Raw genomic sequence first — 21568 nt, forward strand, 5'->3', positions numbered from 1 at the left:
ATTATAAAAAAAAAATGAACAGATCTCTTATTAACATTCATTATCAATTGAAGTCGCATCCTAGACAGACAATACAGCAATTTCACAAAATCTAAGTATGAGAGTGATTAAATTCTATATCAACATCCATTTCTCGGATACATAGGAAAAGTTAACAAAATCTAAGTGTTTGAGTGAATAAATTTTATTTATCAACATCTTTTGTCAGATACATCGGATAAAATTGACAGAATGTAAGAGTCAGAGAGAACACTTTTCTTATCAAAATCCTTTGTCAGATACTTCAATTAAAATTGACAAAATCTATGTTTCAGAATGAATAAAGGCTTTAACAACATCGTTTATAGGAATTGTCGAAAAGAATTGAGAAAATCTAAGTATCAGAGTGACTAAATTCTATATCAGCATCCTTTTCTCGGATACATAAGATAAAATATCGGATAAAATTGACAAAATCTAAGTGTCATATTGATTTTTTATCAACATCTTTTATCTGTTACAACAATTATAATTAACAAAATCTAAATATCAGAGTGAATAATTTCTTTTTCAGCATCCTTTGTCGGATATTTTGAATAAAATATGCAAAGTCGACTTAGCTTTATTTCATTTTTTAAGGTTAATTTAGACGAGGATACATGCGCGCCCGTTACCTCTACTAGGTTACCCTTAAAAATTGAAATATAGCTCTATCGACATTGTACATTTTATTCGACATTTCTGAGAAAGATCGCCAAAAAAGCATTTATTGACTTTGATAATTATATTTTTATAATTACAAATGTTGTAAATGATAAAAGATGTTGATAAAAAATCAATCTGATACTTAGATTTTGTCAATTTTATCCGATATTTTATCTTATGTATCCGAGAAAAGGATGCTGATATAGAATTTAGTCCCTCTGATGCTTAGATTTTGTCAATTTTATCCGATATATCCGTTAAATGATGTTGTTAAGGCATTTATTCATTCTGAAATTTAGATTTTGTCAATTTTATTTGATGTATCTGACAAAGGATGTTGATAAAAAAAAATTATTCACTCTGACACTTAGATTCTGTCAATTTTATCCGATGTATCTGACAAAAATTTTGATATACAAAATTTATTCACTCTAACACTTAGATTTTGTTAACTTTTTCCTATATATCCGAGAAATGGCTGTTGATATAGAATTTACTCACTCTTATACTTAGATTTTATGAAATTGCTGTATTGTCTGTCTAGGAAGCGACTTCAATCGATAATGAATGTTAATAAAGAATTCGTTCATTTTTTTTTCATAATTTCCTGAATTAAATTTCTGTATTGTTTACCCAAGAGGTGAATTCAAGAAAGAGTTTGTTACTTACTTACTTACTTACAATTTTTTCATAATGACATAATGACATATCCAACAACGGATGATGATAAAGAATTTATTCATTCTGATACCTAGAGTTTGTCAATGTTATCCCATGTACCTGAGAAATGGATGTTGATATAGAATTTAATCAATCTGATACTTAGATTTTGTCAAGTTTATCCAACATATCCGATAAAGGATGTTGTTAAAGCATTTATTGTTTCTGAAATTTAGATTTTGTCAATTTTATTTGATGTATCTGACAAAGGATGTTGAGATAAAAAAATATTCACTCTGACACTTAGATTCTGTCAATTTTAATTGATGTATCTGATAAAGGATGTTGATAAATAAAATTTCTTCACTCTAACCCTTAGATTTTGTCAACTTTTTCCTATGTATCCGAGAAATAGATGTTCATATAGAATTTAATCACTCTTGTGCTTAGATTTTGTGAAATTGCTGTATTGTCTGTCTAGGAAGCGACTTCAATCGATAATTAATGATAATAAAGAATTTGTTCAATTTTTTTTCATAATTCCCTGAATAACTTTCTGTATTGTGTATCCAAGAGGTGAATTCAAGAAAGAGTTTGATACTTACTTACTAACTTACTTACTTACTTACAATTTTTTCATAATGACATATCCAACAACGGATGTTGATAAAGAATTTATTCATTCTGATACCTAGATTTTGTCAATTTTATCCCTTAGGTCTGACGGTAGATGGATGCAAATTCCGTTTCTTACATCTCCGATGTTTTAATAGACATTCTAAACATTTTATATGCTAGCTTACTCTAAAAATAATGAACACATAACAATTTAATATTTTTAATGAAATAATGCTATGTAGAATATGAATACAAAAATATATCATGATACATTATTAATACCAGTGAATCTATTTAGTAACAACGAATCTGTTCCATAGAACAACACACTGGGTTCTCCTTTGATATTGTAGCTATTGCCTTCTCTTAGTTCCTAATGATCAGAATCATCATTGTTCCATTTAGAGTCGTACACAGATTTTACTAGGGTATCATCAACAGCATCAATATACTTTTCGTCCTTGGTATTATTTGGTTCATTGACTGTTTGATCAATGGCAGTAACGTTTGCTGGTGCTTTGTTTTTCATCGATTCATCTTTATATTCCATAGTGATATTTTCTGACAATGCCCTTTTTATTTTTCTGGCAATTTCACTGTCTATTATCACCTTATTTTTACATAGGTAACAGTTTTGGCACGTAGACAAGATATGGTTTACGATATTAGTAGAAGAGTAGGCCTTTCTTTTATTTCTTTTAACAGTAGCAAGGAGTTGTCCTCTATCATCAACAATTATTTTTATGTTGGCTTTCTCTTTGAGTGCAATCATCTCTGGAGATCTCAATCTCGCATAACCACCAACATAAGAGTTGAATTTTTCGGTATTCCAAAGAAATTTAATTCCTTACTGTCATGACAATGCATGCATGCATTTCCAATAGTGTCACCACTTGTACTTGTTTCATAGTTTAAATACTTCTCCTTGTCGGCATTCAATGCTGCAATAACCTTGTTATGTGAACACACTTTATTAAAATGCTCCATCTTCACTTTTTCTTTAAAGATATGACTTATGTGTTTATCGTTCCACTGCGTAAAAAATACTGATTTAATACATGCAATAGACTAGATAGAGTCTATAACTTGTCAAAGGATAGCAGTGGGAAAGCCACATCGTGTCTCTGACCAATCATAGAGCACAATTGTTGGAGTCGTAAGCATATTTTGTCATTTTAAGATACGTACAAAAAAAAAGTTGAATAATTTCCAAGTTAAAAAAAAATAGTTTGTTTTTATGAAAAAATATTGAATTAGAACCATCAGTTCTCATCATCATGAGTATCCAAAACTGGACTTAAGGTTCACCTATGAGGCAACGAATTGTATTTTCCATAATTTTCTTACAAAAAACTAGAGTTTACGGTAAAACACGCTTATTAGCTCAGATTTTACGGAAATAGTTTTATTTTTGATCCAAAATGGACTTAAGTTTCACATTTGAACCATAGAATTGTATTTTCCATAATTTTCTTACAAAAAACTAGAGTTTACGGTCTAAAACTCTTATTAGCTCAGATTTTACGGAAATTGTTTTATTTTTCGATCCAAAAATAGACTTAAGTTTCACATTTGAACCAGAGAATTGTATTTGCCATAATTTTCTTACAAAAAACTAGAGTTTACGGTCAAAAACCCTTATTAGCTCATATTTTACAGAAATAGTTTATTTTTTATCCATAACTGGACTTGAGTTTCACCTATGAACCAACGAATTGTATTTTCCATAATTTTCTTACAAAAAACTAGAGTTCACGGTCAAAAACCGTAATTTTTCGATCCAAAAATAGACTTAAGTTTCACATTTGAACCAGAGAATTGTATTTTCCATAATTTTCTTACAAAAAACTAGAGTTTACGGTCAAAAACCCTTATTAGCTCAGATTTTACAGAAATAGTTTATTTTTTTATCCATATCTGGACTTAAGTTTCACCTATGAGCCAACGAATTGTATTTTCCATAATTTTCTTACAAAAAATAGAGTTTACGGTCAAAAGGAACCCTTATTAGCTCAGATTTTACGGGAATAGTTTTATTTTTAGATCCAAAATGGACTTAAGTTTCACATTTGAATCAGAGAATTGTCTTTTCCATAATTTTCTTACAAAAAAAAAACTAGAGTTTACGGTCAAAACCCCTTATTTGCTCAGATTTTATAGAAATAGTTTATTTTTCGATCCACAATGGACATAACTTTCAAATTCGAACCAAAGAAGTGTATTTTCCACAATCTTTTTACAATAAGCTAGAGTTTACGGTCAAAAACCCCTATTAGCTCAGATTTTACGGAAATCGTTTTATTTTTCGATCAAAAAATGGACTAAAGTTTCACATTTGAACCAGAGAATTTTACTTTCCATAATTTTCTTACAAAAACTAGAGTTTACGGTCAAAAACCCTTATTAGCTCAGATTTTACGGAAATAGTTTATTTTTATAGGTTTCAGACAACACATACCTACGAAATACTAAGAAACCTAACTCAGAAAAGCCCGAAATAGTAATTTACATACCCCAAATCATAAGTTTCAGACAACACACACCTACGAAATACTAAGAAACCTTAGCTCAGAAAAGTTAAAATAGCAAACTAAACATCCCAAATCATAAGTTTCAGACAACACAAACCTACGAAAGACTAAGAAACCTAGCTCAATAAAGTCAAAAATAGCAAACCACCCATCCCAAATCATAAGTTTCAGACAACACCCACCTACGAAAGAATAAGAAATCTAGTTCATAAAAGTCAAAATAGCAAACGACACATCCCAAATCATAGGTTCCAGACAACACACACCTATGACAGGCTAAGAAATCTTGCTCAGAAAAGTCAAAAATAGCAAACCACCCATCCCAAATCATAGGTTTCAGATAACAAACACCTACACGATCGCAATGAATGGGACTTGTTATCAGAAAAAAATGTCAATTGCCAAAAAAAAAGAAAAAAAATAAAACGTGCTATGCTGAATGTGCTTCAAAAACCCATCTGGTTGCGCTACTCTCAAAACATGTTTGACCACTTTATATGTTTGCCAGCTTTTTTAAAATGTCCACGTGAAACCACACTGTATATTCTTGTAGGCGTGAATGTATGGTTGAAATATATAGCAATAACCAGTCTGCCTGTCTTATACAATCACAACCATACTCTCAAAACGTGTTTGACCACTTTATAGGTAAAGGATTGGTCGCTTTTTGCAATGTCCACGTGAAACCACACTGTATATTCTTGTAGGCGTGAATGTATGGTTGTATGTACGGTTTCAATCAATAGATAGATTACTAATGTTCTCCCCTTAGTCAATACCACGCTCTTTACTTTAAAAGTAAAAAAAAAATTTAATTCACAAACCCCTGAATCACAAAGGCCGTTTAATTAGAATAGATAGTTCTTTTGAAAGCACTAAAGAAAAAACTGTAGCGTAAAGAGCGAGGTATTGACTTGGGGGAGACCCCCCTCATATACGTAATAATTTCTGTTCGTTTTAAGTTCTAATGTTGCTTCTTACTTTCAGTTGAAAAAACTTGTTTTATTTTTTTATTTAATTTCTGATCGTTTTTTAAATAATGCTTGGAAATCCGGCGCCCCCTTCATAGAAATGTCCCTTACCCCAAAGAAACATCCTCCACGCAAAGATTTACCTTTAGGGGGTCTTTCCCTCTTTTTTCGAAAATCAGTTAAATTTTCTCATCTATTGGTATCAAAATTCTATTTTTTAGAGTTTCGGTTACCATTGAGCCGTGTCGCTCCTTACTTACAGTTCGTTACCACGAACTGTTTGAAATTGTGTCAGAGGTAAGTTCGCTTATTTTCTAAGTGTGTTCACACAGGTTAATGAGGCTCATTACCATGGCACAAGGTCAATGAAGAAAGCTTATGTTAATAGTTTAGTTACGTCTAGGTTGGAGTTTTCTCTTGTTTTTCGAGGGGCCAAGTTATCGAATCTGTTAAATGAGAATATTAAAAGTAGTGATTTAAAAGAATGTAAAAGGCTGTTGAAGAATGGATTGTTTTCTAAATATGATTATAACGATTAATTTAGTAGTATATGTAGTTGATAGATTAAAATAATATTAAATCATTAAATTTGGTGTTTTATTTTGATTGATGTGTGTTATGGAAGGAGTTGAATGTTGAGTGTTAATTAGTGGTTGCAGGGTATATGATGTTGTAGTTGTGTTGTGTTTCTTAAACCAATTTTGATGTTAATGTTAATTGTTTTTCTTTTGGTGGATTTGTTTGGTAATCCTTCCTCCATACCATGCTCTGGCATTTGGAGGGGGCGTGTTTATGTTAAGTTTTTGTTAGTAATTGATATTAAATAAATGCACCCTAATTTTTCTTAGTTTCCCTTCCCCTTTAGAAACAGATTTGGGCTATATATTTGCACATTAAGGGGTGGGGTGGAGATAAAGTATAGCGGGTCTGCATGGAAAATGTGTTAGGTACAATTATTCTGCATATTATGAAGTAAGAATTGTTTTATAACTTCACACTGTCCAAATACTTTACCCCCCCCCCCTGTACAAATATATAGCCCAAATTATATATTTCCCATTTATTCTGTCACTTCTGTTTGTCTTGTCTCACGCTAAGCTGAAAGAAACGAACGAATAAACCGGGTTCTAGCGTCAATGAATAAAGAACTTAACATAGGTGCTATAACAGACAAGTACGTAAGTTATTGTTATTATTATATTTTAACTCTTTTAGGATTCCACATGGCACCGAAGCTCTCGAACGTATTTCCAGAATCATGTCTATTAATTGTGGTAGGAGTGGCAATCGGTCTTCTTTTATTTCACACCAGTTCAGTGAGCGTGAGTCCCCTGACACCAACAGTGTTCTTCATTTACATGTTGCCACCAATTATTTTGGATGCTGGATATTTTATGCCAAATAGATTGTTTTTTGATAATCTTGGTACTATTCTTCTTTTTGCTGTTATTGGCACAATTTGGAATGTAGTTACTATTGGTAAGTCCTAAAATTTGTCGATACTGTCCCACTTTTTATGGGTCGGGTTTTAGCGATTTAGCTTGACTTTTTTGTGACAGTTTTACCAAAGAAATGTCATGAGGCTATAGGCTAGCTAACCCCAGGTATTCTAACAAGAGGAAACTTGGATGGCTTGCCCGAGAACCTGCAAATCTTCTCTATCCTGGTCAAGACGAACGACATTGTCATCATTACTAGATACTCCAAGTGCTTTATTTTATGTTTGACAAGCGACAGCTTACCGCGTTGCGGTAATAAATAAATCATTGCTAATGCCACAACAACAAACCACTTATTTGATAGTATTCTAACGTAAGTCTTTCATAAAAACAACATAACACCTTATAGCACTACTTCCGTAAAGTTGTTAAAATGAAGCAAACTTAATTTTTTTGTGCTGAGGCTTGGACTCAGGAGTATTGATTCGTTTAGTTTCATTAAAATTTGAAAAAGAGATCACTGCCGTAATTCGGTCAAACCCCTGGGGGGGGGGGCAAAGTTGGAGCAATTTTTCACAAACCAAGTGAGATTGACAGTGAAACGGAAAAATGAGCCATATAGTACCATATAGGCAAAGATATGCTAATGAAAACTGACCCGTTTCTGTGGATGCTTGAATTATGCTTTGTCTTAGTTTTGACAAGGGGCAAATTAGTGTTTTTTTTTGGGGGGGGGGGCGAGGTGTGGGAGGGGCAGTTGTCCCCCTGTCCTGAAACAAATTGCGCCCCTGAAAGAGAGGCTGCTTTCCTATAATTCGGTTATAAAATTATGCTTTGATTTCTTTGGCTAGCGTCTGTGACGCACTTTTGTGAACCCCGCCTTTTAGCACTTAATTGGTTCTCCTCTTTCGACGTGAAATTTTAACATATTAGGGAAATGGAAAAGTCATTTACAACGGATTAGTTTTTCTGTGTGAAATTTTAAAACAGTAAAGAGCATGAAAAGTTAACATCTTTGACGTATTTTTGTGACGTATTCGACACATTAAAAATCATTCTGTGTCCCCCAGCATCGGCTAACCGTCTCAAAGACAAAGTGCCCAGTAACAAATTTTTCCAGCACCTCAGGGAACCCCCAAAGCTGCCAAATTACTCAAATAGTATTTCCTTTAAATTTTGAAAAAAATTGATAGGGAATATTAAATGTGTCAATATTTCGCAAAAATGTACGAGAGACTCGATTGGTTCTCCTATCAAGTACATACCCAGAGGGAGGGGGGGGGGTCAGGGGGGGTTTGAACCCCTCTCCCCCGAAATTTTTGTCTGACTCGTAAAAACGTCACAAAAATGGATATAAATAAATTTTGGGTGTTTTTTTTACTTTTTTTTGTGTAAGACCCTCCCGGAAAAAAAAATTCTTGAATAAATCCCACTCCGAAAATAAAATCCTGGGTACGGCCTTGCCTCCTGTATTTCTCTGCGAAAGTTGAAACTAATTTAAAAAACGAAAAAGATAATTACACCAGACTGGTTTTCACGGGGAAATTTTAAAGCAGTAAAAAGATTGAAAAGTTTAGGAGTTACAAGGTTTTATATGGTTATTGCCTCTGTTGTTTCACCATCGTTATTCTGTTTAAAATGACGGACTAGAGTTTGATGTACGTTCTTTGGTAGGTTATCCCTAAAGGGGCAACGATTATTACAACTAATCTGAAGTCATTTCTTTCTACTTAATTAATTCCTTGACCACACCACCTTATAGTCTATTAAATAAATGAAATATGAAATATGATTGAAATAAGTGAAATATATAAAATGAAATATAGTTAATTAAAATGAAAAAAATATCGAAAACGGATAAAATTGTTAATAAGAAAGTGAACGTTAAAAAAACAATATAAAAATAAAAATAAAAGCCCCAACATTTCGGTTTCACATTCAGAAGCGTTCATCAACACAAACGCTCTACGTTTTTGTAATTATCGTTTCGTTTTTGCAATTATTATTATTATTTTGCATGGCATTTGTTTTTCTTCTCATCGTTTTGTAAAAATTTTACAAAATTTTTTTACCTCATTTTTTCCATTTTTTGAAAATTTTCAAAATTTTCCATTTTTTTCGGATGTGAATCCAAAATGCTTGGTCTTCTAATGTTATTTTAAAAAAAAACGTTTTCCGTTGTCTTTTTCTTTCGACGTTCTCTGCCTTATAAAAAGTTTTACCCATTTTCAGTATTTTTATTTTGTTTTTATTCCTTGTCCTGAGGAACATTTTAAAAATAGAATTTCTTGAAAGAGAGAAAAAAATAAAAATGCTTACCCCTAAGCTTTTATGACTTTTTTTTAAGAGTTGACTGTAGACAGGGGAAAAGAAATTTGTCTTAGACTCAGGTATTTTGTGAAATAGTTTATTTTAGTTCTTTGAAATTAATTTCTATTGAACAAAGCCTTAAACTGTGTGGGTCTTATCATAATTCAATTACTTATAAAAGTATTTCTTTGTTTAAATAAGAATTAATTAGAAAAACCACATTGTTGATGCTTGGACTTAAGCTCGCTCAGATTGAATTAGGCGAAGGGCTGCCGGCTTTAAAAAACTGTACACCAATTGGCACGTGCAACACATGGCCGAAGTGCACTATACGTGGCGGGAAGTTTAAAATTTTTGGCCTGGCCTGGTTGAATTGTGCCAGGTGTAATGGCACAGATGTAAGGATGAAGATGTGATCTGAAGTAAGAGATATTACGTTACTATATATTACTATATATAATAATATTTGATAATACTAATAATACTATATAAATACGTTACCTAATAATACTATATTATTAGCAAATGGTGGGTGCGATGAAGGTACAAGAAATTGAGCGCATAAGAAAATGAAGGTATAATAATTGAAGAAGAAGAAGATAATAGACCTAAGACTAGGATACTAGAGACCAAGGCCATATTCAGGGGTAACGGTTACCAGTTTTGACTTTCGTAACCCGGGGTCAAAAATTGTGCCCGACTCTTAAAAAAAAGTAACAAAAATGCATGTAAACAAATTTTTCGTGTGTTTTTAAAAGTTTTTTTTTATACCCCCCTCCCCTCCTCGCCGAACAAAGTCATGGACACGGCCTTTCTAGAGGTAAAAGGAATTACACTGGGCAAGCTCTGAGATGTGGGTGTTTTGAATGGTTTTGGGAGATATACCAGATGTTTCCCAAGAGAAAGTAGTGTCTAAGGATACGGTAGTTTTATATATTGGCTTGAATGAGCCTATTAAAAAAATAACTTTGAAAATGGGTTGGCCATTTCGGACCAAACATTTTGTGCCCTTCATATCCCCCACAAGAATTTGAGGTCCCCTTAGCTCAAAGAATTATCCCTGAAAGTTTCTAGCTTGTCGAGAAACCAAGTTTAACCCTATTATTGATCTCTTTTTCATGGAGGCTCGTGCCCTAAACGTAAAAATTGACTTACGATGACCTACGGGTGTAAGTTTCAGAGACATGGTCATCTTGGCCAGGGAACGATCCCTGAAAATTTCAAACCAACTGGACATTCAAGATCAGGCATGCCTTTTTTTACTATAAAACCCATTTTTCAAACCAGGGCAATTTGTTTAATATTGGATATCTGCCCCTGAGTTTGCTTGGATCTTGTCATCGCTTTAGGCATATTTATTTGACGTTTTGACTATGGCGAGAAAAATAGGTATTTGGGAATTTTGTTCCGATGTCAGCGAGGTTACGGGGGTGCTCAGGGCAAAAATGGCATGAGAGGGCATCACTTCTGAACCTCAAAGCGGTCTCTAGAACTTCCATTTTTAAATCGAATGATCCACCTTCCATGTTCCTGCAACTGCATCCCTTCCGTGTGAAATGTCTGGGGAAAAAAATGCATGGGAGGCACTAATTGTTTTTTAATCTTTATTAAGTTAACAAAATAAAAATTAATTTGAAATAGTGTCTCTTTGGGTCAAACCTTTGTTATACATCTTTTTCTTGTGTAAAATTTTAAAATACTTTTCTTAAAAAAAAAAAAAAAAAAAGAGGGAAAGGAATGAAGAAGACAATGCTTATAGGCCACGTGAAACATTGTATCGGCTAGAAAGTAAATAGCCTATTGAATTTGAGGCAAATTAGTTAAATCGGTGTTTTATTTTCAAATGCGTAGATTGATGAATATTCGTCGAATAATTTGTCTTTTTTTTTTTTTTTTTTTTTTTTTTTTTTTTTTTTTTTTACAATATACACCTACCTGCTCCTTGGAATATTTTAGTTTTTAAAATAAATATCATACTATATTTGAATAAGACTTAAATTTTATCTCTTTAATTATTCAGCGAGTTGCACAATCACTTTTCTATTTGATTAAGAATTAGTTTAGAGTGGCATCTAAGTAGTTTTTTGTCTATTTTCTTATGTGGCAATATTTTTTCCGATAGTTTGTCGTCAAGCCATTATGAAGAATGCCATTAAGAAAATCATTAAGAAGCCATTATGTTTATAGAAGGCATTAGAATATTTATTTAGGCACATGAATCGTTGTAATTTTTAGAAATCAAATATCTTACTTTAATTGAAAAACGCCTTTTTTTTGTTTCTCCTTTATAGTTCTGTTGGTTTAATAAACGGCACTTTGTTTGATTTTAAACTAATTTGAAGGCACATCTACCCAGATCAGTGGCTGATTTTGTATCATTTTATTAAGCAGAATTTTCGCCAAAAGGAAAACCAATTCTTCAGATGGAAAAAAAGGTTAGCCTTGACTGTTTCGTGGAATTTTTTTATTTTTCAAGATTTTCAGAATTTGATTCAATTATATTTGACGAGAATATATTTTTTTTATTATTATTCTTTCAGTCCGAAAGAAACTTCATTCTTTGAATAAGAATCAATTCGAATTAGTATCTGGCAACGTCAGCGTATCTATACAACAGGGACGGGGATTTCCCCTCTCCCGAAAACACAAATATCTTGCTATAAAAACATCCTTTTCTGTTTTTCAACCCCTCCCTACCAGAGGCTTACTTACCCAAATTACAAATTTAGGCCTGTCTATGCGTGTGTAAGGGACGTACGTACGAGGGGATGTCGGAGCTTGGACTCTCTGAAGTCCTATATTTTCTAATTTCTCAGAATTATTTTTCAACTTATGGAAAAACCTGTTTCTTTTATTATTCCCCCCTCCCAAAAAACATTTAATACATGCCTAACGTATGTATCTTCATTTTTATATTACGCAACACTATCCAATAGCTCGTTCTTAAAAAAAAAAAATTAAAAAAAAGTTTTTTCCAACTTAAAGTAAGGCACAACATTGAAACTTAAAAGGAACAGAAATTATTATATGTATGAGGGAGTCTGCCCTCCTCAATCCCTACTCTCCACGCAAAAGTTTTTAGTACCTTTAAAAAAGCATCAAGGGTGGTACTGTGGATGGGGCAACCCCCTCATATACGGAATCATTTGTGTTCACTTAATGTTTTGCTGTTACTTCTTAATTTCAGTGGATTTTTTTAAATTTAGTTTCTGATCGCTTTTCAAATAATGCTGGGAGGAATCTGATGATGGAATTTTCATCAAGATTCTTAATTTTTGAGGGATGTTACCCCCCCCCTTTTCGAAAATAAAACATTTTTTTCCGGTTTGTTGCTTTTAATGGGTAGTACTAAACTTAATGAATCTTGTATATTTAGAATCAGCGGAAAAAGCCCATTCTCTTTATAGATCTGTTGTTATGAAAATTCTGTTTATAGTGTTTCGGTTACTATTGGGCCGAACGCTCCTTATTTACAAGATTGTTTAAGAAAATGAAGTATATTCAGTTTTAAAAAATTAAGATTTTGCGCTATGACACCTCATGTCCGACGATTTAGCACTGAGATGTAATCAAAATGTTGTCGACAAATCACAGCTTGGAAATTGCTAATACTTTTTTTTCTTGAATAAATCCTCTAGTTTGCAATAGTACCTATATTGTAATGTATATACTCTGATATTCCAATACGTTTTGAGGTAAATGCAAAAATATAGGTGTTGACGGGGGGACTACCCAAAGAGTGTGGGAAGCTTATAAGAGCGGAAACCTGCTCTAGTTTGAAAAAGAAAAATCATCAACGCCATCTTGAATTGGGTGATTTTGTTCCTTCTTTAGCCTACCGAAAACTACTGTATACTTTTGTTTTCAGTTGACCTACTTTAAAATTTTGTATAGGCGAAAATAAGAATAATTTTACTAAGTTAGTGACAATTTTGTCGCCTACTTATCATTTAAATATTTTTCCAAGCCTAATTTATGTCGCCAACATAGGCGACACAACCATTCCAACTTGTAATCTAAAGGGCTAGGCACACGTAGCTGATTTCGGGAACCGATTTCAGCATCAGTGGACAAATGATAGCGGTAAGAAAAATTTGTTGAAAGAAAAAATTTTTGCGCTAGATTTTCAAAACAAAAAATCATGGACAGAAATGGTCAACTGGATTTTATTAATAGTTGCATGATTAATCTCAGCTTAATTCTCAGTTTAGTTCTCAGCTCAGTAGCGGGGGGTCTTTCACCACAGACATCTCTGGCTGACTATTTATTTGTATCATTTCTTTTATGATGATCATTATGAAACTCGGCGCCGATTTCCTTTAAAATCGATGCTGATTTGGAAATCAGTTCCCGAAATCAGCTTCGTGTGCCCAGCCCTTAAGGGATTAATCTGGCTCCTTAGCCTTTTGGAAGTTGGTCTTGTTAAGGCTGGTTGGCTTGATGAGTTTTATGTCTTAATTGAGATATCAGAGTTGACTCAGAGGTGGCCTTGCAAAAAATTTGAGATTTGCCTTGGAGTTAGGGGGGAAGGGGGTCCTTTGCATCATCCTGTTATAAAAATCTCCAGGTTTCTACATCTTTTTTTTCTCGGACAGTTTTCCTCTTTTGGCATCCTTCCAGAAACTCTGGCATTCTTCGTCTATCAGCCAAGAAGACGTTGTCATTCCTATAAGTTATAAAATGTGACGCCTTGTAATTTTTGGTTCCTTGAGGGGAGAAGGCTCTCAGAAGTGGGTCAAATATGTGAACTCCAACTTGGAAGAATGATAATCGGGGATAGAAGATTTGGGGAATAAAGACTACACTTTGTCGTTATCCCGAATCATTTTAGTTTTGTATCAAGTTTTTACGCTCCTGATTATTATGTTGGTTTTGCAAGTTGTTCACTGTCGTCGCTAATTTGCAGTGCGTTTCAAATTCTATTCGGAAATAGAATTTTATTTCTTCAAAAAAAGTGATTTAATTATTTATTCCAAAAAATCGTCATGTTTCCATGTAATTTGCTTATTTTTCAATGTCCCCCCCCCCCTTCGAAGCAACATATGGATACGGTTCTGGCAAAGGACCTTCAAACTTTTCTGTTTAAAAAACGAGACGACTAACCGTCGACAGAAATATGAAGTATGAATCAAATTTTGGTTGGACACTGACGAAGGTCCAAATTTTTTATGACTTATTTTCATAATTGAATTAGTTTTGCAATCACTTCTTTACCTGAATAAGAATATATAGTAGGCAGCATATATAAATTTGGCTTTTATCTGTTTATTAAGCAATATTTTTGCAATAGCTTATGTCAACTGAATTAACAAACAGTTGGTGATTATTTTGTGCATTTGAAGAAAAAATTGGCAATGCTTGGGGTTTTAAGTTCTTAATTTACTATGGACTGCTTAATTTACATTATCCACTGTTCACTTTAAGTGGGGACTTGCCGACGCTCTTAGATTATTTTTGAAAGTACATTGGACTCAGCCCTACACACATGTAAGATTCCTTTCTCTGAAGAAGGGCCTCTCAAGCCGGGACTTACGCAGGGCGGTGCCTCAGGTCTCCCTAAGAACCATCAATTATCTTAAATTTTAAGCGTTTCTTATTTAAATTATCATTTTTCCATTATGGGCCCTCGGAATTTTCTTTAGTATTGAGCCTCCTCCCCTCCAAACATTCCTGGGTGTGACTGCTCCCAAGGTTTCTCCGAAGGACCTCTCCGAAAAATTGTGTCTAAGAAGGGTCCTTTTCATTTGATACCCCTTAAAAGAGTGTACCCCCTCTCTTCATGCCCCTCTCCCTAAGGACTGGGCCTGAGTACACCTAAGGCTGAGCATGTGGATCCACATGGTCAATATCCTTTGGGATGATAGCAGGTATTCTAAGGGGTTCGGGTTCTTGGAAAAAGTTTTTTTTTTTCAGTGGTTCCGTAATACTGATTATAATAAAGATTAATATAGAATAGAAGCAAAGTCCGAAGAACTATCACAGCCTATTAAAACTTATTTTTAGAATATGTGATAGATAGTATTGATTATAGAATAAACACAATTTGGAGGGCTATCACAATCTCAACAAAAGATTAAGGGCCATCACAGCTTCTACAAAATATTTTTAGATTAAGTGATCCACAATGTTTGATTGTATGTAAGTATAAAACGTGATTATAATTTAAGTTAAAATAGGGTAGAAACAAAATTGGAAAGGCTACCACAACCTCTTTAAGAACGACTATCACAACCTCAAACAGAGCCATCTGTTTTGAGGGAAAATATGTAGTAAGAGATAGTTGACAAGCAAAGTAAACAATAAGAAGAGCATGATAAAATTTGGAAGATAATAATTGACACTGGAACATGATTGGAATATGGAATATAATAACAATTGAAACGGAACTAGGTACTTCTTAATTAAACAAAACACACCCAAGAAGTTAAGTTAGGTTAATCCTAATGAATTATAACCTTCATATAACCTTTAGTTTATATAATAACATAATTTGGGATATATTAGCACATTAGGGAGGGAACAAATAAAGTATTTGGACAGCGCCCCTACCCTACCCAAATCTAACCTTACCCCCACCCCCTAATGTGCAAATATATAGCCCAAATTTTATAAGTCCAAAAAAATCTATCACCCGTTGCTTGCCTTTGTGTCTATGAAACCGGTTTTCTGAGATCTAACCTAAGCTTAATTCTTGAGTGTATTTCTTTTAATTAACAAGTTCCCGGAAATATATTAAAGAACGGTTAAAAATTTTCATAAGACAGTGAAAAATAGAAAAACTTCAGTGTCAAAATAATAATAATAGTCCCAGCATTATTTTTGTACTAAAGTTTTTTTTGCTATCCTTTTAAAAAAAAATCTACCCCGTTTTCAATATATTTTCGCTCCATTTGCAAGTGGAAAGGCAATTGGGCCTAAACAATTATTTAGTAAGATAAAACTCTTACTCGGGTCTAATTTTTTTCAAGATGGACATGCATTTTAATTATAACCAGTAGTTGATTTGTAAAGAGGACATAGGCGTAGACAGGGTTTTCAGGGCTCAGGGCCTATGTTGGTTTTACCCTCCCCCCCCCCTACCATCATTACAACATTATAAGTAGGTTAGATCATAACATTGATACAAAAACTAAGTTTGGTGCCATCTCAGAAGCTGCACCGAGGGACAGCCGTCCTCTCTGGAACCCCCAAGCAGCTACGGCACTGGAAAAGAATAAAAAAAGAATTGCTTATGACGTTATAGAATGTTTTACAAAATACTTTTGTGAAACGTTTCTTTGGATGGCTCTTACGCGGAATTAAGTTCCATCTTAATGTGAATTAAGGCACAGAGTTCTTAAATATCTCCATGTCAGATTCTATAAGGAATGTATCGGTCAGCAAAAACGAGGAGCTAAAATTTCTAGTTTGGAAAGTGCGTTTTCCCGTATTTATTTTGCAGAAGTTGCAGACAGCCTTGATTTATTGGAGTCTCTTGGTGACAATGTTATCGCGTGGGAGGGGGGTTAATTCACAACGGGGATAAGGGGGAACCTGAGATTTCTCTGAGAATCCCTCATAAAAAAATTGAAAAATAGTTGTCCAAAAAACGAACTTTCTCTTGTTGTGATCCACTAAAAAAAAAAGTCTGATAGCCCCATCACAAATGATGGTCAGACTAAGGATTAACACAGGTATGAAGTATCTATCTTTTTTGTTACAACATAGAGCATTCAAATTGTTTTTGGGTTTGGACCAGTTACGGCTTTCAGAATCCTATATTGCTTTAAAAAAAAAAAATTAATAATAAAAAAAAAAAAAAAATAATAATAATAAAAAAAAAAGGGAATTAACCTAAGACAGTGAAATTTCTTTAAGCCTTAAATTAAACCCTTCCTAAAGCAGCTAAAGTTGAAGCAAATTTCGGTGTCGGATCGGACGTCGACACACTAGCAAATAACTAAAAAAATTCACATATTTCCAGAACCTTTTTTTAATAATCTTAAATTTTGTTGTTTTTTAATATTCTTACATTAAATTAATTAATTTTTGTTGAGTTGATTATAAAAGGGTGGCATTATGTATTTTATTTTTATTGGTTAGAAATGTGTGGTTTTACCCATTTTTTCTGTTTTTTGTGTTTTTTTTTGCAGGGTCTCTGGTTTAATTAAAGGTTAGAATTGGCATCTTTTTTCTTCTCATTGTTGGATTCATCTTTTTCTCCTCTTCTTCCCTATCCCTGTTTTTCAGGTCATCGAGTACACTTGTGGAGGATCTCAATTGTGTTGTTTTTGTTGTTGTAGTTATGTTGCAAATAAACGGAATGAGCTAACAGAAAATATTGCTACCAATGGTTAGCAAAATTCGCTAACAACTAATAGCATTGTTTGAGAAAATTGTTGATATCTATGAATTACCAAATGAAAAAAAAAATTGACAAAATAAGAAAACAAATTATAAATTTCTTCATTTAAAGAATAACTGTCCACGAGTTCTATGTTTTACAGCTCTATATTGTATACACATTTAAAAATGTGAAATTCTTTTTCGGATAAAGGTCCTTTTTTAAAAATTTCAACAGTTTGTTAGCAGGAATTTTGTTTCCGCTTGCTAACAGGCAATTGTCAGTAACAATTAGGACGTTGGAAACGGGCCTCACATTGATTGTCACCAACTACAGCATTTAGCATTCGTTTTGGTAATTATTTTTTCTTATTCTAATTATTGTCTAACTTTCAACCAAATAGAAATAAACACAGCGGAATTGCCATTCATTTTCAAAGGTTATGAATGGCATGATTTTTGCAGAAAGTTGTTTTGCAGGTTGCAAATTACATTTACTGTAGTAAGAACTGGCAGCTTGACACACAAAGACAAAAAGTTGTCAAAATTAGGCTGTTACTTACTTAATTTCAACTATTCAACTGCCATCTGATTTCAGACTATTTAAACTGCCATCTTCCAAAACCTTGTATCTACACAAAACTATGATTTTGAATTTAGGGTGGCCCTCCCCTAATCCCGCCATTGGCAAATCCAATGGTGAACTCGAGATTTGTCTATCAGGTTGATTCCCTCCTGGAAAATTCAACCCGTCGACAGCTCACCCTGGAAATTCCCCCGCCCCGCGGACAATTCACACAAAGACAGAGCATCAGAGGAGACAGAATGATAATAATTAGAGACACTTTATAAAAGAAATAAAAATTCAAAAATAAGTGCCATAGGATATTTTACACCATACACTCTATCACCATATACACCATATACTCATTACACCATATATTATTCTGAAATATAAATGGAATGTTCCAACATTTCCTTTTTTTTCTCATACTTTCCAGCTCAATTTTACATCTTACCTTTCGATTGACCCTTGACGGTTGGCCGGCAAAAAAAAAATATGTCATCCTTCATCCGCAGAACGTGTCCTAGCCATCTCAACCTTTCTCTCATTATAGCCCTAGCAAGCGGGATTGTATCACACTTATCCATAGTATATATAATAATATATATTTTCGTATATTATAGTAATAATTATATTATAATCTAACAATAATGAAATAATTGTAGTGTAATAGTATTGGTACTTATGCATTATACGGGCCCGACGTTATATACTGTATAAGGAAACCAGACATGGAGACCCGTGAAACGGATATTTGCTATCTAAATTGATTGCAAAGCGTGGTTTCTTATCGAGTTTACAATATTTAGACGATAATTTTTCGGGGTTTAGGGGGGGGGGGAGGTACCTAGGTTAGGTTACGTATTTAATATATGCTATGCTTTATTCCACATAATGTGCAACTGCAAACATATAGCCCAAATTTGTTTCTAAACTATTATATATTCATCCTATTTTATTTTATTTCATTAGCATTAACTAAACTTGACTTCTTTAGTGGGCCCGTATAATGCATAAGTACCATAGTATTTTATGGATAATAAATGTATATAAATAATACTAATACCAGACAGAAGTAATATACTAAAATGTTCGGAGTGTACTAATTTTTTGTTGGGTAAATAAAACGAACTGCATGGTAAGGAAGTAAGTATTTGGGTCACTGGCAGCATTAAACCATAACATTGTGTCTTTCGGCAGGTTAAAGAACTTATGACTTGTCGATCGTCAAAGTTCAATAAGTTGCTGTCAATACTCCAACTAATGAAATTGAAACAAGAGCAATCAAGCAGATAGACCATTTGACTAGGTTTTCTTCAAAAAGAAAAAAGCCCTACAATTGTTGTCTTATTAGCTATAAGCAAGGCCGTAACCAGAGGTTGGGGGAGGGGTTTGAACCCCCTCCCAATCGAAATTTTCCCCCAAATCGTAAAAACGTAACAAAAAATGCATTTAAAGTTTTTTGTTTACTCCCCCCCAAAAAATCCTGGATATGGTTTTGGTTATAAGGTATTGAATTGGAGTCAGGAGTAGGATGGGGGTCATCAAATTGAGGTCAAGTCTTGCATTCAATGTTTGCAATTTTTTTTACAAAGTTCATTTTAAAGTATCAAGGACCGTAAAAATGAAAGCTGATCGGTTTTATGGAAAATAAGTGCTTGAAAAAATATGAAAAAATATTGTGTATTCAATACGTAATGAAAAACTTCTCTATACTGTAGTTATGCAGTTTTTGGTAGTAGTAGGCGCCAAGTTGAAAAAAAAACTGAGTCGAAAATTGGCGAAAAATAAGCCAAAAACATATGGTAACAAATATGTTTAGAAGTTGTAGTTTTCCTTTAAAAGTGTGGTTGTCCTCGGGAATCAACGGATTGTCAGTGTTTGAATTTTTCGGACGAAAAGCATTGTCAAATTTTAAAAATTAGTTTTACTTATTTATTATCACGGTTTAACGTGGAACACCGACGAAAAGGGGATACTACCCTAAAAAGCTCATGATTTTGTGACACTAAAGAAAAATCTTAGAAAATCATGTCTTTTAGGTTTGAATAGACCTTAGACGGGTCCAGGGATTAAATAATGTTTTTATTTTGATGTCCTTGCTACTTTAATAAATGGGAACTTTCTAATTTTAGTTCCTCTTGTAATGTTCAAAGGGCTAGTCAGGCGTAACGTTTTCCTTTTACGTTTAAGAGCGTACACGTGTCAACGATAAGTTGTCTTTTTCGCTTAAACGTTTTCAAAGAAAGAAATTTTCGAAGCAAGTAAAAAGCGAAATAAAATTTCTGTTTTGTCTCTGTTGACAGGTATTGTCAATTTCAAGCGAATCAAAGAAAAAAAAAGTGGATTTTGTAGCGTCATATATTGACACAACCAATTTCTCAAAACGCTTTGCCTTTATTCACTACACTAAGGGGACCTCCCTAGGTCCAGTCTCATGTCATATTCATCACTAGGTCCTAGGTCCATCACTAGGTCCTAGGTCCAGTCTACATGTCATGTAAGTTTAAGCAAATCAGGGACAACATTTTTTTGTCCAGTTTCTGATAAATCACGAATCGATACAGTTAGATTTTTTTTCAAAATGTTTCTGTTCGCTAAGGTCTACCTAAAAAAGGTAAGGTAAAAAATACGCCACTCGACTTCTTATAGACCAAACCGACGGTGCTGATCTCCGTGTCAAGACCCTTCAGCCAGGATGTGCAATGGGGGGATGGGGACCAGCCATCCTGTGATTTCGCACACCCTTCCTGCTTACCTACCCCAGATTTCTCCAGGTGTCCATTTAGAGCCGTAAGGTCTACCTAGCCGTGTTTAACTGCCCTTTTGGTTTCAAGCAGATTAGAGGTAAAACAAATTTTGGGTCCATTTTTGGGCTTCATGAATCGATCCAACAAAATTACTTTCAAATTTACTTCTTTTTTGTATTGTTTTTTATATGACCCAGAATTTATGGACGCAGTTTTCAAGTCGATGGCCCGTTTTAGGCCCGTTTTATTAATGGCCCGTTTTAGGTCGTCAATAATGTTTTGATCTATTGGCCTGGGATGATCAAAAACATTCGAAGCTCAGTGAATCTTTTGATCTGACCTGGTTCGGTCCATTTCCATGTGAACCGAATTCGTTTTTTCAAATCTTGTAGTGTATTTGGGCCCACTTCACCCATGGACGTACATATATAAATTTCAAGCTCTACGAAAAAACATTTTTTTTGGTCCTTTCCCAAGCATTGTTTTCTGGGGAATCAATGCATTTTCTGTTTTATTTTTGTGCAGAGTCCCTTTGCTCCAAGGACTCTTTGCACTTTGCTTTGCTCCAAGGACTCCAAAGAGTCCCTTTGCTCCAAGGACTTGCTAATAAAGGTTTCAACCTGGCCGAAAAACAAGATTTATTTTGTTAATTTTGTTTTTTGTTTTTTTGGTGGGAGGGGCTTTGCGCCCTCAATCTTAAAACGTGTTTGCATACTAG

At 33.8% G+C, this 21568-nt stretch overlaps 1 protein-coding gene across 3 annotated transcripts in view; it reads left to right on the forward strand.

Annotated features, from left to right (window-relative positions):
* Positions 1 to 21568, forward strand: part of LOC148941067 (putative Na(+)/H(+) antiporter nhx-9) — a 265572-nt gene that overhangs the window by 43499 nt on the left and 200505 nt on the right. For all 3 annotated transcript variants that reach the window (XM_089104941.1, XM_089104942.1, XM_089104943.1), the window contains exon 3: positions 6680 to 6943. In XM_089104941.1, coding sequence (XP_088961067.1) covers positions 6680 to 6943 — 264 coding nt within the window. The remainder of the gene's footprint in view (positions 1 to 6679; positions 6944 to 21568) is intronic.

The sequence above is a fragment of the Artemia sp. Qi Xiang Cuo genome, chromosome 19 (assembly GCF_049724085.1).
Source record: "Artemia sp. Qi Xiang Cuo chromosome 19, ASM4972408v1, whole genome shotgun sequence".
NCBI lineage: Eukaryota > Metazoa > Arthropoda > Branchiopoda > Anostraca > Artemiidae > Artemia > Artemia sp. Qi Xiang Cuo.